This window comes from Myxocyprinus asiaticus, chromosome 50 (assembly GCF_019703515.2).
Source record: "Myxocyprinus asiaticus isolate MX2 ecotype Aquarium Trade chromosome 50, UBuf_Myxa_2, whole genome shotgun sequence".
Classification (NCBI taxonomy): Eukaryota; Metazoa; Chordata; class Actinopteri; order Cypriniformes; family Catostomidae; genus Myxocyprinus; species Myxocyprinus asiaticus.
Window position 1 is genome coordinate 21,656,620 of NC_059393.1, and position 17,885 is coordinate 21,674,504.

At 37.0% G+C, this 17,885-nt stretch overlaps 1 protein-coding gene across 3 annotated transcripts; it reads right to left on the reverse strand.

The window, feature by feature from the left end:
* Positions 1 to 452: 452 nt before the first annotated feature.
* On the reverse strand, positions 453 to 16,262 carry LOC127439039 (ATR-interacting protein-like). Of its 3 annotated transcripts, XM_051695058.1 has the most exons (15): positions 16,198 to 16,240; positions 15,895 to 15,970; positions 14,054 to 14,371; positions 13,794 to 13,873; positions 13,357 to 13,527; positions 13,123 to 13,238; positions 10,628 to 10,725; positions 10,435 to 10,518; positions 10,076 to 10,202; positions 7,461 to 8,141; positions 3,111 to 3,253; positions 2,944 to 3,035; positions 2,764 to 2,850; positions 2,411 to 2,669; positions 453 to 582 (listed from the first exon to the last, which is right to left on the reverse strand). In XM_051695058.1, the coding sequence occupies exons 3-15, from the start codon at positions 14,355 to 14,357 to the stop codon at positions 515 to 517; spliced, it is 2,310 nt and encodes a 769-aa protein (XP_051551018.1). In that variant the 5' UTR covers positions 14,358 to 14,371; positions 15,895 to 15,970; positions 16,198 to 16,240; the 3' UTR covers positions 453 to 514. The 3 variants fall into 3 exon arrangements, with proteins under 3 accessions (XP_051551018.1, XP_051551019.1, XP_051551017.1); XM_051695059.1 differs by lacking the exon at positions 15,895 to 15,970 and having other exon boundaries at positions 16,198 to 16,262; XM_051695057.1 differs by lacking the exon at positions 15,895 to 15,970 and having other exon boundaries at positions 16,035 to 16,253.
* Positions 16,263 to 17,885: the final 1,623 nt, after the last annotated feature.

Below are 17,885 nucleotides of genomic sequence, written 5' to 3' on the forward strand. Positions count from 1 at the left end.
GTACAGGAAGTGAGGTTACTGATGTCGAATCCCAATTGCATACTTTCGTTACACACTTAAAATGCAAACTTTGCAATTGATGGGAAAGTACATAATTTATGTATTACGATAGTATGTCAGTATTGATTTGGCAGACTGCAATTGTGTTTTCGCTAAACTAATTACCTTAAAATTCATTATTGCTTAACTTTTTACAATTGTACAGTTAAAAACTGCTGTGGCACACATTCATTTCCATTTTTCTACATTTGAAAAAGTTCAAATAAGTCACAAAATGTTTTTTCTTTACAGCACAGCGTATAATGATTTTGACTTGTGCCTCAGTTTATGAAAACAAATATCACACTTACAATGGAAGTCTATTTTCTCAAATTCCAGGAGTGATATAGATTTAACCGTCTTTAATTCAGGATTTAAGTGCTCAAGTCTTTAAAAGAATGACAAAATCTGCAGACATGAAAAACATGAGACATTGTTCATTGCAAAACTTCTGACTTCACTTTACATTTTATCATTAAGGCCCCGTGTCCATGTCTTCAACATATTCGGTTTCAGAGCGGCAGATCTCTTCTAGAGCCAGTTCTGAAAACCAACAACAATGCAAAACAATTTTTAAAGAGTTTCAGTGGCATTTTAAAACAAATATCTTCATTATCATTAAAGGTTTAGTTCACCCAAAATTTAAAATTCTGTCATTTACGTTGTTCAAAACCAGTATGACTTTCCTTTTTCCGTGGAACACAAAAGGGGACATTTTGAACCACATACTGCTTGCTCTCGTCCAAACAGTAGCAATGAGAGGACGCCAAAGTCCCAATGAAAGTGTTCCATATGACTTCAAATCTCATCAATGAATCTATCGATCCAGTTCACAAAACTGGCCTGGACTGTGTTTCCCAAAGCATCGTAAGCTTAAGTAGATCATAGAAACCATTGACACCAATCGAAAAACTCTACTGGAACAAAACCGCCACTGACGACTAGGGCGGATGTCAAGATTTTCAGTGAAAACAACTTCAGTTTCAGGGGCTGTTTACACGACAACGTTTCAACTAAAAACGGAACTTATGTGTTTTGGCTGTTCGTTTACACGACAACGGCATTTGGGGGCCTAAAAATGCAAACTTTTGAAAACGGGTTTCAAAGTGCAAGTTTTTGAAAACGATGCCATTATCGTCTCCGTGTAAACATACAAAAACACAAATTTGTGAAAACGATGACGTCATGCGCACGCGTATTACGTGTTCAGTCTATAGGCATGTGTGCGAGTACTTCAAAACAACACGCGAGACATTCAACACTACAATGGCGGACTACAGGACTGTGATTGTGCTGCTCAAGATTGAGTTTATTGACGCTTCTCCAGCAAAGTAATTGTAGTAATAAAGCAACCTCATCGTCTGTCCAGACAAAACTGCTCGATGCTTTCGCATCTTCATTGTTTGTATTCACCGCTCTGTGGAAGAATGCTTATGTGCGCAGGCACGTAGTGTTTCTTTACAAAGTGACATTGCCAACTACTGGCCTGGCATGCATAATACAGTGTTTTTAGTCGTTTTCACGGATCCGTGTGAACAGGGATTGTTTTGACAACGTTGTCGTCTGTATGCTAAACTTCAAAAATGCGAAGGGAAAACTTTTCCGTTTTTAGTACATCGTTGTTGTGTAAACGTACCCTCAGTCCGTTTCAAACCTAAAGCTATTGTTTGTTGTACGGACAACTTTAACATTACTTTTATGGCGCTTTCGCCATCTTTTCTTTTACCTCCAAAGCTTCGGTTCCCATTCATGGTAATTACATGGAAAAGAGCAACCAGCAGAGCCTTCAGATTGTCTCCTTTTGTGTTCCATAGTCAGTGACAAGAAACGGTTCAAGGAACGAAAATACACAGAAAACGAATGTATTTTTTTGTTCCGGAGTGAAAGCGTTACATTTATAAGCTGGTAACCAGTTAATAACGGTTAGTTATTACTTGGTTACTAACCTAACCCTAACCTAATACCTAACCTTAACTAACTCTAACATTATTATTTTGTTCCGATCATTTTTTCATCAAACCAACAATAAAAGGGAAAATATTAGAGGTAAAAAAGTGAGTTCCTCAGTTGTTTTCAAGTCTTCACTGAATTATTGTTAGAAATGATGGAATAATGCAGATTCGAACGTTATTAACCATTCTTCTATTTCGTTCCGACCAGTCACCATTTGAAAAGGAAGCTGAAGAATGCCGGAATGGGGGAAAAAAAAACTGTTTCTGTTCAAAATGAACCGAAATGAAAAACTTTTCATTTTTAATCCCTGTCCAAAGTAGAAAGAAAGTCATACCGGTTTGGAACGACATGAATATCATTTCTATTCAGTAAAATCAAAAGGACAGAACTATAATAAAATGTAAAAACCAGAACACACCTTCACTCTCGGACAGATCTGGGACCAGTCGGAATGTGTCTCTGATGGCGGGAATGACCTGATCGTACATGTGCAGCACGTCCAGACAGTGTTCAGAAAATGACGAGTCGTTTAACAGCAGCCAGTGCAGCAGCATTAGCGACTCTCGCAGTACCTGGAATCCAGTACTCGTCCAGATGCGATTACTCACCATTTGACTTTCTCGCCTTTTCGTTCTCAGCCACTGCTTGTGTAAAACCACCACCACCGTCCGCACCACCTGAGAACAGAATTGATGCAAAAAGGTAATACAAGAGTCTCTCTGCATTGCGAAACATTTCAGCAGTTGCGTTTTCTTTTGTGTCGCTGTTAACCTCGTTTATACACGGGCAGGATGATTCACCCAGAGCAGCCCATGTGCCAGTCTTTTGCATCAAAAGTTTGGTCAATAACCCGATAACCTGTTGACATATGATTAAATCGCTATTAATCATCTGATTGCTCGGTTTAACAGGATACACTTTATTAGAGTACAAATACAACATGATAATCACCTCAAGTTCCAAACGACTCCACGCGTCCTCTGAAACAAACTTATCTGGCCTGGAGGTGACATACTGGAATATTCTCAGAAGAAGACATGGAACTAGGAGAAGAAATAAGTTTTGTTTAACACAATGTGCAGGGACTACAATAGTGTTCAAGACGTAATGGCACTTACATTCATGTGAACAGAGTTTAGTGGCCATATCGTCACTGTAGATGATACATGATAGGAACCTCACAGACAGATGGACTATTTTGCAGGAAGTCTCCAGAGTCAGGCATTTCGTCAACACTTGACTTGACATGACAACCTTGAGTCTGCATTTGAGAGATGACGCAAAGGTTTAGCTTGTAAATGTGGAAAACAAATGGAATGGAATACTAATTTACTGCATACTGTACAGTATGTACTGTAAAAATGTGAAAATTATGCCATGTGTGACAATAAACACATCAAACAGTGTACTATATTGTCACATGACCTCATTACATGCATGTTTAATCCAGAGAGTAGTGTCCAAATACCATTTCAGAAATAAATATGATTACATTTGTAATGCCATTTTATGCAGCAATACAGTATCTAACACAGTGTACTCTGTTGTATACTGCATTTTTTTTGGCTAATGTAGAAAATCATCCTGGTATTCCATGCTAACAGAAAATGTATATAATGTGCCCAGTATACAGGTGCATTTCAATAAATTAGAATGTCGTGGAAAAGTTCATTTATTTCAGTAATTCAACTCAAATTGTGAAACTCGTGTATTAAATAAATTCAATGCACACAGACTGAAGTAGTTTAAGTCTTTGGTTCTTTTAATTGTGATGATTTTGGCTCACATTTAACAAAAACCCACCAATTCACTATCTCAAAAAATTAGAATATGGTGACATGCCAATCAGCTAATCAACTCAAAACACCTGCAAAGATTTCCTGAGCCTTCAAAATGGTCTCTCAGTTTGGTTCACTAGGCTACACAATCATGGGGAAGACTGCTGATCTGACAGTTGTCCAGAAGACAATCATTGACACCCTTCACAAGGAGGGTAAGCCACAAACATTCATTGCCAAAGAAGCTGGCTGTTCACAGAGTGCTGTATCCAAGCATGTTAACAGAAAGTTGAGTGGAAGGAAAAAGTGTGGAAGAAAAAGATGCACAACCAACCGAGAGAACCGCAGCCTTATGATTGTCAAGCAAAATCGATTCAAGAATTTGGGTGAACTTCACAAGGAATGGATTGAGGCTGGGGTCAAGGCATCAAGAGCCACCACACACAGACGTGTCAAGGAATTTGGCTACAGTTGTCATATTCCTCTTGTTAAGCCACTCCTGAACCACAGACAACGTCAGAGGCGTCTTACCTGGGCTAAGGAGAAGAAGAACTGGACTGTTGCCCAGTGGTCCAAAGTCCTCTTTTCAGATGAGAGCAAGTCTTGTATTTCATTTGGAAACCAAGGTCCTAGAGTCTGGAGGAAGGGTGGAGAAGCTCATAGCCCAAGTTGCTTGAGGTCCAGTGTTAAGTTTCCACAGTCTGTGATGATTTGGGGTGCAATGTCATCTGCTGGTGTTGGTCCATTGTGTTTTTTGAAAAGCAAAGTCACTGCACCCGTTTACCAAGAAATTTTGGAGCACTTCATGCTTCCTTCTGCTGACCAGCTTTTTAAAGATGCTGATTTCATTTTCCAGCAGGATTTGGCACCTGCCCACACTGCCAAAAGCACCAAAAGTTGATTAAATGACCATGGTGTTGGTGTGCTTGACTGGCCAGCAAACTCACCAGACCTGAACCCCATAGAGAATCTATGGGGTATTGTCAAGAGGAAAATGAGAAACAAGAGATCAAAAAATGCAGATGAGCTGAAGGCCACTGTCAAAGAAACCTGGGCATCCATACCACCTCAGCAGTACCACAAACTGATCACCTCCATGCCACGCCAAATTGAGGCAGTAATTAAAGCAAAAGGAGCCCCTACCAAGTATTGAGTACATATACAGTAAATGAACATACTTTCCAGAAGGCCAACAATTCACTAAAAATATTTTTTTTATTGGTCTTATGATGTATTCTAATTTTTTGAGATAGTGAATTGGTGGGTTTTTGTTAAATGTGAGCCAAAATCATCACAATTAAAAGAACCAAAGACTTAAACTACTTCAGTCTGTGTGCATTGAATTTATTTAATACACGAGTTTCACAATTTGAGTTGAATTACTGAAATAAATGAACTTTTCCACGACATTCTAATTTATTGAGATGCACCTGTACATACTTTGAAAGATAAAGTGTCTGATAAACAAATAAACCAGAAAATATATGGCATACTGCAAAATAGTATGGAATGGCAGTTGCATCCAGTTATTGATTATTTTGCATTTATGATCCAATTTTGTTGCTAGTGCATTGCATTGTAGGATACATTAGCCAGTGCACTCTAGTTGTATACTGCACATTATGGCAAACGTAGCATGCATACAGAAAATTGTCATACGGTTCTCTGTGTATATGGTTTGGATAAAAGAGCTAAATGAATAAATGCAGAAATGAGTAGTATAGGCCTACTTTGAACACATAGTCCATACTGCAGAAATACTACGAGTAGTATACTTTGAATGCATACTGCAGAAATACTACGAGTAGTATACTTTGAATGCATACTGCAGAAATACTACTAGCAGTACACTTTGAATACATACTGCAGAAATACTACGAAGTAGTACACTTTGAATGCATACTGCAGAAGTACTACGAGTAGTACACTTTGAATGCATACTGCAGAAATACTACGAGTAGTACACTTTGAATGCATACTGCAGAAATACTACGAGTAATACACTTTGAATGCATACTGCAGAAGTACAACGAGTAATACACTTTGAATGCATACTGCAGAAGTACTACGAGTAGTACACTTTGAATGCATACTGCAGAAATACTACGAGTAGTACACTTTGAATGCATACTGCAGAAATACTACGAGTAATACACTTTGAATGCATACTGCAGAAGTACAACGAGTAATACACTTTGAATGCATACTGCAGAAATACTACGAGTAGTACGCTTTGAATGCATACTGCAGAAATACTACGAGTAGTACGCTTTGAATGCATACTGCAGAAATACTACGAGTAGTACACTTTGAATGTATACTGCAGAAATACTACAAGTAGTACACTTTGAATGCATACTGCAGAAATACTACGAGTAGTACACTTTGAATGCATACTGCAGAAATACTACGAGTAGTACACTTTGAATGCATACTGCAGAAATACTACGAGTAGTACACTTTGAATGCATACTGCAGAAATACTACGAGTAGTACACTTTGAATGCATACTGCAGAAATACTACTAGTAGTACACTTTGAATGCATATTGCAGAAATACTACGAGTAGTACACTTTGAATGCATACTGCAGAAATACTACGAGTAGTACACTTTGAATGCATACTGCAGAAATACTACGAGTAGTGTACTTTAAAGTGTTCTATGTAAAACATATTACAGTATTAAAAACATCCCATTAAAAGATAAAGCACAATGTACACAATTTGTTCACTTTTGAATGCAAATCTGCGGAGTGTGAGAGAAATGCCGGACTAAAGAAGTTTGCAATTTACTGTAATAATACTTTAAAGTATAATATTGTGCACAATCTGAACTTCCACGGCCACTGTGTCACTATAAAAAGGGCATGCATGCACTGACAGCCTCTGAAACTTACTGACATCTACCTGAAATAAATTAACTCTAGAACATAACCTACTCCAGAGCAGGTTATGTTCTGAGAGTAAGTTACATCAGTTTTTGGAACCGAAAGTTGAGGTTATCCACTTTGAGTTAACTTACCCGGGTAAGTCACTTAACCTGCTTTCTGGGATACCCCACTGGTCTAGGCTCAGCAACGTTATGCAGCAATAAAATGAAGTCAGCTGACCACCTGAAAGTACTGAATGACCAGGTTATCCCATCAATGGATTTTTTTCTTCCCTGATGGCATGGGCATATTCCACAACAATGCCAAGATTCATCGGGCTCAAATTGTGGAATGAGTGGTTCAGGGAGCATGAGGAATCATTTTCACACATGAATTGGCCACCACAGAACCTGACCTTAACCCCATTGTAAGTCTTTGGGATGTGCTGGAGAAGACTTTACAGAGTGGTTTGAATCTCCCGTCATCAATACAAGATCTTGGCCAAAAATGTATGCAACTTTGGACGGAAATAAATGCTGTGAAGTTGCATAAGGTTGTCGAGACAATGTCACAATGAATGCATGCCGTAATCAAAGCTAAAGGCGGTCCAACGAGACCAACAAGTATGCAACTTTTTTTTGGCCAGGCAGTGTATGAGTAGTATACTTTGAATACATAACTGCTGAAATACTATGAGTAGCATAATTTGAAATAGTATACTATAATAAAATAACACTAATTAGTATGGTAGCATGCCTTTCCAAACATTCCAACTTTTCAAACATCTTAATCTGATTAAAATAAACACATACTCATTACCTCAGCAGTTGGTCCTCCTGTGCTTTCTCAGCTAGCATACACAGAGCCCTCAGACTGGTGCTCACTACTGCCTCCTTCTGGCCAGCACCGGTAAGGAACCCCGGATCTGCCAACTGTAGAAGCCTCCTGAGTAGAGGGATTTGGGTGTGGGACCTGTGTGGGCTCTCTCCATTCACATGTTCTGCAGTGTCGAGGAAATTCTTTGAACACTGTGGCCCGTTCACATCGGATCGCTCTGGGATCTCTCCATCTGGGTGGCATAACATCATCTCCAGAGCTTCACTGCTGTAGCACACTAGGTGATAAAGAGCTTTCATGGCAGCCAATGCAAACTCTTCTTGACTGCTGAGCGATTCCTCAAGACTTGAGGCCAAGCTGGAGTCAGATGAACTTGACAGCGAGCTTCCATGAAGCGATGTCTTTCCAGAACTCTCAACAGATTCCAGCGACTGAGAGTATGTGCTGATGTGGTAGGAGAGTAGGGGGAGGAAGTGGACCGCGGCAGGGCAGCTTCGTTGGAGAGTAGCAGTGTCGCCGTTACGCGATACATTTGTAGGGTGACGGAGAGCTATTGTGGTCAGTGCAGACATAGCAAGATTCTGCAGTTCGTGAAATCGAGCTTGTGGGCGATGAAACGCTCTAAATTCTGTAGAGGATGAGCTGGAATTTGCCAACGATTCCCTGGAATGAAGAAAAAGAAATAGTTGCAAATTGTCTCACTATCTAACCTTATCAAGTAGATGTTCAAATATGCAATAAAAGTTGACATTTTAAAAACAATGGACACTGACCACATTTAGCATGAAAACGGTTTATTCCAGGGTTTTTGCATAAAGAGCTTTGCAACGTCACGTAAACAAGAATGCCAATGTCCTTATGCTGTTTCTGTCGTTTAAGGGATTAAGAGAAAGTGGTTTATCACACCTGGGTTTCTCCCAAAAGACGCAACTTATGTGGTCATGTAAACGCGTAAGTGCAGTTCTTACAGGTTTCTGAGGAGTGCGCATGTGCGTGAACAGACCGGATAACAAACGTCATAGGATGGAGCCCAACAATATTTCAACACAGTGGAAAGAATTCAACATTTCTGGGAGTACAGAAAAAAAAAAAAAAAAAAAAAAAAAATCACACACATTATAAACTATACCCATTTCTAAACACACCAATGTAAAATATTGACTGTCCCTCATGTTCGTGGATACAGTATGCGTTCATACATTGGGGGAATCCCAGAGTTTGAAGTAAGAGTTAAACCCCACTACTGCAGTGCAATTCCACTGCAGGTCTCGACAGAAAGTTAAGGAAACAAACACAGTAAAAACTCTGGAATATCTGGAAATAAAGTGAAGCAACAGAGAATAAAATAGCAATGTCTTCCTCGGATGCCATGTTTGTTATTTACACAAACATCACACAAGCAAATTACCACTTATGGACGAACCGCATATATACGGGAGTACACAGTACGGCGCTTATACCTGTACAGTGCATGTAAACGGGAACGCCACTTTCTCGCAATAAGCCCTTTTCTGGTGTCTATGTAAACATATTTAATGGATACTTTCTTTGAACATGCTATTAAAACGTAAAAATATCTTTGATGTAACAAAACAGCTTCGAAGTGTGCAGGTCAACTGGTAGAGCATTGCACTAGCAGTGGCAAAGTCAAGGGTTTGAATCCCAGTGACCACTGATGAAATCTAAAGTTTGCATGCACTATAAATGCAATGCTTTGAATAAATAAAACTGGTAAATGAATAAATGTAAATGCTTTAAAATAAAAATAAAAAATCTGGAATAAATGTAAAAGTTCTATTCTGTATTGTGTGGTTTATGGACCAAAAATATCTATTATGTTGCTTGGGGCATTTTAATTTTTTTTCCAGATTTGTAAAACATTTCCAATGTAGACATTGTTTAAAATCTAAATATAAACATTCCACTGGAAAATACCACTGTTGACAATGTTGTAATGGAAATGTAAGGGTTCCTTCTGAAAAGTCTACAATGTCAACATTTCCACTTTTTACATTGTATGATTAACGTTGTACCAGTGATTTCCCAAAACAATCAATGAATGCAAACAGTTCACTGTAGTGGAACACAATGTTTACAAAGAGGAAGGTCTTTCAAAACTGCTTATACACATACACATTTCGTTCTTATATACAGTAAATGGCAGGGACATTAACAACGGTTTTAAAATAAAATGAATCAGTAGTGTTTGCTAAGGCAAGCATCACTATTACTACTGCTCATACTAGGGTTAGAGCTGATTATTTAGGATAATAATCTAGTTGTAATTAATATAGACTAAACTTGTCACATATTTACATCTAAAAAACCATTTTGTGCTTTTATGAAACTGTTTTCCTCATGGGCACCACAAGGAAGGTCCATATAAAGTAGTGTTTTCAGGTTTGAAGATTTTGGTCTTAAAGATAACAAAACCTGACACACATGCTTGGTTTCTTATCACTGTGGGGACTTCTATCGTTTTTATACTAAGCCAGATACATTTACTAAACCCTACTTTTGCATTTTCAGATTGTAAGACACAAGTGTGTAGAAATGTTGGAATGCCCCTCCCAGTGGGCGTGGCTGTTGATACTTACGGGGTGATGTAGCCGTGCTGTGTTAGGACGTTTGGCAGAGTGTCAGGACTGATTGACAGCAGGTGACAGAGACCCAGAGAACTCGGATCTAGTGGTTGCTGCAGCAGAAGTTTTAGTAATGGACAATCTAGAGCATAAAAAACCCCAAAACCATTTAACTCCATTTAACACCATTTAAAAAAGTTAAGACTAAAGTTAAAGGAATATGTGTAACAGAATAGGAGATGTTAGGCAGAAGGTCTCAGTCACCATTCGCTTTCATTGCATCTTTTTTCCATTCCATAAACGTGAATAGTGACTGAGCCTTACGTTCTGCCTATCATCTCCCTTTAAAGGCAAGGGACTCTGTCAGTAACTACCTTCCTGATGGGGGTCTGATCGGAGGTTTCTCTCTGAATGTGGCTCTTCTGTTGAGGAACTTTCGGACTGAGCTGGTTTCCCATCTGAGAGTTTGAACGTTTGATATTGAATGTCAAATGACAATAAAAACATCTCAACAGACAGTAAATGCTCATTTACAAAGTGACTGCATAAGAAAAAAATAATCCATACCCTCTAATAACTGGCCTTTGATTGGAGATTTTCTCTTGGACAGCTCAGCTAAGAAGCTCTCCTTCGTCATAAATGAACGACCCGCAGGAGAGTGGACACTGTGTTAACAAGATATTAACACGTATTTGTCCAGAGTGAACAATAATAAGCATGCTTAAAGAGCATAAAGGATTAAATCCATTTGCATCAAACAAAACAAAACAAAAACAGAACAAAACAAAAACCAAACAAGAAACCAAACCAAACAAAACAATAAGACCAATAAGATTTAACAGTGGGCGGGGCTACCCAGCAAGACGCAATCAAAATACAAAAAATTTAATAATTGTCTTTGCATTGTCACTAAGGACAAAAACTTACAAGGAAGAGATGCGATTTAATAGCATTATCGAGCTGGTTATGACATGAGTAAAAGTTATCGGGTAAAAACAGAGTAGCAAACCAGGCAAAAACAGTCAGGGGCGGGATTACGATTTCCAAGGCCCCAAGCAACCATCCAGCCGGGGGCCCCCTTTCAGCGTACAACCAGGGGAAATGACATAAAAGTGATTTTATATAATTTTTTCTCTTTTTCTCCCCAATTTGGAATGTCCAATTCCCAATGCGCTCTAAGTCTTTGTGATGTTGTAGTGACTCGCCTCAATCCGGGTGGCGGAGGACGAATCTCAGTTGCCTCCATGTCTGAGACCGTCAATCCGTGCATCTTATCACGTGGCTTGTTGAACGCGTTACTGCGGAGACGTAGCGTGTGTGGAGGCTTCACACTATTCTCCGCAGCATCCACGCACAACTCACCACACGCCCCACTGAGAGCGAGAACCACATTATAGCGACCACGAGGAGGTTACCCCATGTGACTCTACCCTCCCTAGCAACCGGGCCAATTTGGTTGCTTAGAAAGCCTGACTGGAGTAACTCAGCACGCCCTGGATTCGACTCGTGACTCCAGGGGTGGCAGTCAGCGTCTTTACTCGCTGAACTACCCAGGCCCCCTATATCATAATTTTTAAATAATTTCTAACAGCCATTGTAGCCAAGTACATTCAAAATGCTTAATGAAATAAAAATCTTGCTAAAGTCAAGGAATGCATGTTTTCCACAGTTTTTCCACTAAATAAACACAAGGAAGAATGGTAATTAATTTATAATATAATAAATGTAATTTTTATGCACCAATACAGTAATAAAAAAAAGAAGCTTATTTTACCTACATAATTTTTTGTAAAAATATTTCTCACTTCACTCTCTTATATTTTGGAACCCAGATGAATATTATTGGCAACACTTTACAATAATTTTCCATTTGTTAACATTAGGTAATGCATTACATATGAAAAACTGAACATTGAACAATATATTTTTTTAGCATTTATAAATAAATGTTATATTATAAAAATACAACTGTTCATTGCTAGTTCATGTTAGTTCATATAGTGCATTACCTAATGTTAATATATACAACTTTTAATTTGAAAATTTTTAGTATACAGTATGTTGTCGACTGGAGCTTTTATTTTGACAGAACAATGATAGTGCACTCCAGTTTCAAACTCTTTATGACAGTTTACAATGTTCCTTATTGCATCTGGTTAAACGCGGTCAGCGCCTACATTTTTGGGATAATGTGTCACGTATTTGTATTACTTTAAGCGGCATCACATGTTTGGAATTATGTGAATGGCGGCACCTGCAGCACTTTAGCCTCATAATGCAAGTGAACCGCTCCGAGGCGGCTGAAAACAGCGTATCCGCACGTGAGCACAGAGCAACGAGTCACCCATCACCCCTTGAGCATTTTGCTGAGCTTTCCGACCGGGGCCTCCCGATGTCCGGGGCCCTGCGCAATTGAGTGGTGGTTAACACCGCTAATGAAAACAGTTTCTATTGGCATCAAAAAATAAATAAATAAAATAAAATAAACCCAAACAAAATTAAACAAAACCAAATGAAAAACATTTTTTGGAGCAGTATTTTGGACAAATGAGATTTAACTGGGTGGGGCAACCCAGCATGAAGCAACCAATATAAGTAATTAAGAAATTGACAAATTGTCTTGTTGTGGCCAAAACCTCCAACTAATATGAAAGAAATTAAATGTAATAACATTATCAGACTGGTTAAGACATGAGTAAAAGTGATTGGGGAAAAACGGTGGCAAACCAGCCAAAAAAACACTTATTTTTGCATAAAAAAACCCACAAAAAAAACAAAACAAAACACATTTTGCTTACGTGAGCTATGTGGAGTAGGATTTTGGACCAATGAGATTTAACACTGGGCGGGGCTACCCAGCATGATGCAACCAGTATACAAGAAATTGACAAATTGTCTCATCTTTGTCACTTAGACCAAAAACAAATATGAAAGAGATGAAAGAGATTGAATAGCATTATCGAGCTGGTTAAGACATGAGTAAAAGTGACTGGGGAGGCAAAAACAGTATCTATTTGCATCAAATAGAACAAAAAATAAAACTCAAAAACTGTTCTGTTTACGTGTTTCGCGCAGGTGTGCCAGTTAGCTTTCCTCCACGCTCAACACTCTGAAGCTTCCCTTTCATTTCGTTCATTTCGGCTTCTTTAAAGTGCAACTCTGACTGCAGCGACTGGACCTGAAAGAAATCAATCGTTTTGAGTTGGACATAATCTGTCAATACATTTAAATTGGTCGAATCACATCCAACTCTGTGAGATCATCAGCCAGCGCGTTTAAAGCGAGATGTGACGCACCTTCCTGGAGAGCTCCTTCTCTCGTTCACTCTGAGCGTGAGCTTTCTCTTTCTCCAGAGCGAGCTGGCTCTGCCTCTGCTGTTCTTTCTCCTGATTGGCCAGTCTCAGAGAGTCCCGCAACACTCGGATCTCGCCGTTCTTCATCAGGATCTCCTCCTCCACCTCTTTCAGCTGAGTGTGAACACAGGTGAAGATGAATGATGAGATTTAAAGGGCCATTTCATGGAAAACAGGACTTTTCATGCTCTTATATAAATGTACAGTAGCAGAAATAGTATGCTTAAGCCTAAGGTTCTGAAAGGTTGGTCGTGTAAAATGAAGTTACAACATTTTTGGTGCAAGAAACCTTGACCGTAACATCATAAGAGGACTGTGGGGGAAAGTAAATGCTAAATGGATGAATCAATTTACTGTATTCTACGAAGGACACCACAAACCTTTTTCTTCAGCTCTGCTTGTTGTTCCTCTAATTGTTTGTAGTACAGATCTTCTTTGTCTTTACTGGAATGCTCATCAGCTGTGTGAGATACAAATTTTGGTACCATGTTGGTTTGCTTAAAAACCAGTTTAATCAATCTCAAGTCTATACTGCCTGCAAAAATGCTCAAATGACCAGTCCACCATTCAAATTAGATATCAGTGCTTGTATGAACATGATGCACTAGTGGAATATGTTTCCATAATGTCTTATACTAACCAAAGACATGTTTCCTTTGTGGTTCTTTGTTGGTATATGAATTGCTGCTACTGCAACCTTCTCCGAGGGTAAATGTTTTTCGGCCGGATCTCACAGGCACTTTGCTCTGCTCGTCAGGGCAAGCGAACACTGAACCAAACGTTTTCTTCGAGCCGCTGTTCTGACCGTCTCCAGTGGTGGCCTGTGATGCAATGATGTCAATCTGGGCCAGGTCGTCCTGGGTGAAATCGATGTCGTCGTCAAACGGGTCGGGTCCAGCTGACACCTCATGGCCCTTCAGCCGCTTCCTCGGTGGGAAATCCATGTCAACGGAGAGCTCTGGGGTAATCAATGAAGCAAGAATGATGAATAAGCTTCTGTGGCTTAGATGAACTATAATTCTTAAACTTTGTTTATTATCAGGTTTAAATTAGATTTTGAATAAAAGATTTTCAAAAATATATTTCAAACCCCACCAGATATGTTATTTATGGATCGTTGACAAATACGGTTTTCCAGGGTGATAAAAGATGAGAAATCTTTTAAAAATCTAGTTTAAAACAAACCTGTCAAGTTTGCAGAAATGTAATCTTTACATCCATGTTGGTTTTACACATTTTTGAAAAACATTTATATGCTGTATATATTTTCTACAATAAATAAATCTCTCTCTCTCTCTCTCTCTCTCTATATATATATTAGGTGAAGTTAATACATATTAAAATACTTCCCTTGAATCTTGAATACATGAGTGTATACAACTTAATTATTAATTTCTTATTTAGTTTTTAAACACATTTCTGAGTCAAGAATAATAGGGAGTTTTCTCAGGGTTACATCAAATGACCAGAATAAAATTTGAATAATAATCAAATGAAATAATAATAAAAAGATTATTCTGTACAAGTAATTCCAACATATTTTTTTTTAATCAAGAATATCAGCTTTTACTAAAGACTTTTTTCTACTGTCTCCGGATGGTTTACAACACATGACATTTTTTTTAAACATTACTGAATCCTAGATTTTCAATTTTCAAAACATATTTTAACCCCCCCACTTATGTGTCACTGATAAATAAGTTTGTCCAATGTGATAAAAATAAGAAATCTTTTTAAAAATCTAGTTTAAAACAAACTTGTCAGTTTGTAGAAATGTAATCATTGTGTCCATGTTAGTTTCGCAAATAAGAAAATAAAATAAACATTTATAGCATTTTCTACATAAAAACGTATTAAAGTTATAAATACTTTCCTTGCACCTTGAATAAACGAGTGTACATAACTTAATAATTTAAATAACTCATTTTTAAGATGAAAAATAATATAGTTTTTTATTTACAAATATTACGAACAATAAGAATTTTTGAAGTTTTCTACCACATGACCTGAATAAAATAAAATAAAAATAAAAAATATTAAAATATTATTCAGCACTATTCATGCCAACATATCTTTTATCAAGAATTTAAGCTTTTAATTTTTTTTTTACTGTCTCCAGATGGTTAGGGCACATGACATTTTTATTTTTAAGCCCTAGAAAAAATATAAAAATGGTTTTGAACTCAGATAATGACATTTATGACCCTTAGATGAATTACAATACTGTATACAGTGGAGTCCTAACATTTCTTTGTTTTAAATATGTAAAATTCTTAAACTTTGTTTATTTCCAGGTTTCAATTAGATTTTATCCAATATTTGCCATTTCAATTTTTAAAATATATTTCAAACCCCACAAACTATTTTAATTTATATGAACTGTCACCAGTTATTTCATGCAATCCATTTAATTATCTAAAATAAAGCAAAATGCAGCCAAATGCGAAACGCTAGCTAACAACAGAATGAAAATACACTCACCAAGTTCTTAAGAGTATCCCAAGCACATAGAACCCGGTTATTCTCTTGCCAAAGACAGCAAATAATACCTAACATACTAACACAATGTCTTGCACTGTCAAATGTTCATTTATTTAATGCCAAATGTGCATGTGTTTTACCTGCAGCTTCAGTGTCCGCTATCAAACAGCCTTTTAAACACTGCAGTTGCTCAAAACAGCATGTTGGACTAACAGTTAAATACAAACCTACTTAGATTTAGACTATTAATATATAAACCTAAAAGACTAAATAAACAAATAACCGAAGACTTTTTGATTTAACCTCATTTCTGAGCTGAAGTTCATTCCGTCTGCAGAGAGGAGGACCATGCGGCCAGACGGAAGCGCACGCGGTAGAACAGCCTCATCTGATTGGCTAAAGCGCAGCCTCGGTTTGTCATAGTGCAATTTGATTGGTCCGTTGACCAGCACACGTACTACGGAGATTCTTGTGAGACAAATGTAATACAACAACGCGTTTTGTTTGATTTCGTTTACGTTTATACACCACACACACAAAGTAGCGATTCTAAACTATGCGTTTGTAATTTTTTGCCTGTTTCTGCATATGAAATGCAAAATTAAAGAAGTTTGTTTACATAAAATTATTTTTTTACTATGTTAACCGCTAACCACATATATCTTCGATGTATAGATGCATTCGTTAATACAAATAGATGTTCAGCATTTAAATGAGTTTGCAAAACAAATGATATAATAAGGCCATTCGATACACTATTTTATTAAATGCAAAACTGCCAGGGGTTACACATAAAAAACACTATAAAAGGACAAAAACATGATAAAGGGTACACAATTAAATATATATATATATATATATATATATATATATATATATATATATATATATATATATATATATATATATATTAGCTTTAACGTTTTTAAAGAGTGCTGGCGCATCCAGATTTTTAGTAAAGTAAAAAAATAAAAAGTTAAATGGGGACTGATTTTAACAGGGTAGCTACATTTGTGAAGCAATACAGTTTTTAATTAAAAACTGTACATAATGGTACAAGCATTCAACAACTGCATGAAATTGCCCTCAGAGTCATGCAGTAAATAAATAGAAACAAAAACATATACATTAAAGAAGGTCAAATAAAATCGGCATTATTAGAAAACATGTGAAAAAAATAAAATAAAAAAAATATATAAAATGAATTCAAGTAAATTGGCCCAGGAAAGACCAAAACCAAACAAAACAGAAAACCACACCAAAGCAAACAAAACAAAACATAACAAAATTGGACAAAAAACAGAAAACCATACCAAAGCAAACAAAACCAAACAACAAAATTAAACAAAACCAAACAAAATTAAACAAAACCAAACATAACAAAATGTAACAAAATTTAACAAAGAACAACAACAAAACCAAACAGAAAACCAAAGCAAACAAAACTAAACATAACAAAATTAAACAAAACCAAACAAAACAGAAAACAACACCAAAGCAAACAAAACCAAACATAACAAAATTTAACAAAAACAAACCAAAACAGAAAATCAAAGCAAAGCAAAAAAAAACAAAAAACAAAAAAAACAACAACAAACATAACAAAATTAAACAAAACCAAAGATAACAAAATGTAACAAAAATCAACAACAAAACCAAACCAAACAGAAAACCAAACCAAAGCAAACAAAACCAAACAAAACAAAATTAAACAAAACCAAACACAACAAAATTCAACAGAAAACACAAAACCAAGCAACAAAACCAAACAAAACAGAAAACCAAAGCAAACAAAACTAAACATAACAAAATTAAACAAAACCAAACAAAACAGAAAACCACACCAAAGCAAACAAAACCAAACAAAACCAAATTAAACAAAACCAAACACAACAAAATTGAACAGAAAACAACAAAACCAAGCAACAAAACCAAACAAAACAGAAAACCAAAGCAAACAAAACAAAATAAAACAAAACAAAACAAAACAA

Bases quoted from the DNA above. Each gene is read 5' to 3' on its own strand.
- LOC127439039 (XM_051695059.1), bottom strand. From the start codon at position 14,357: ATGGATTTCCCACCGAGGAAGCGGCTGAAGGGCCATGAGGTGTCAGCT. The intron at 13,528-13,793 runs GTTTGTGGTGTC...GTTCACACTCAG, and splicing joins AAGCAGAGCTGAAGAAAAAG to CTGAAAGAGGTGGAGGAGGA. The intron at 3,254-7,460 runs GTAATGAGTATG...TCTCAAATGCAG, and splicing joins CAGGAGGACCAACTGCTGAG to ACTCAAGGTTGTCATGTCAA.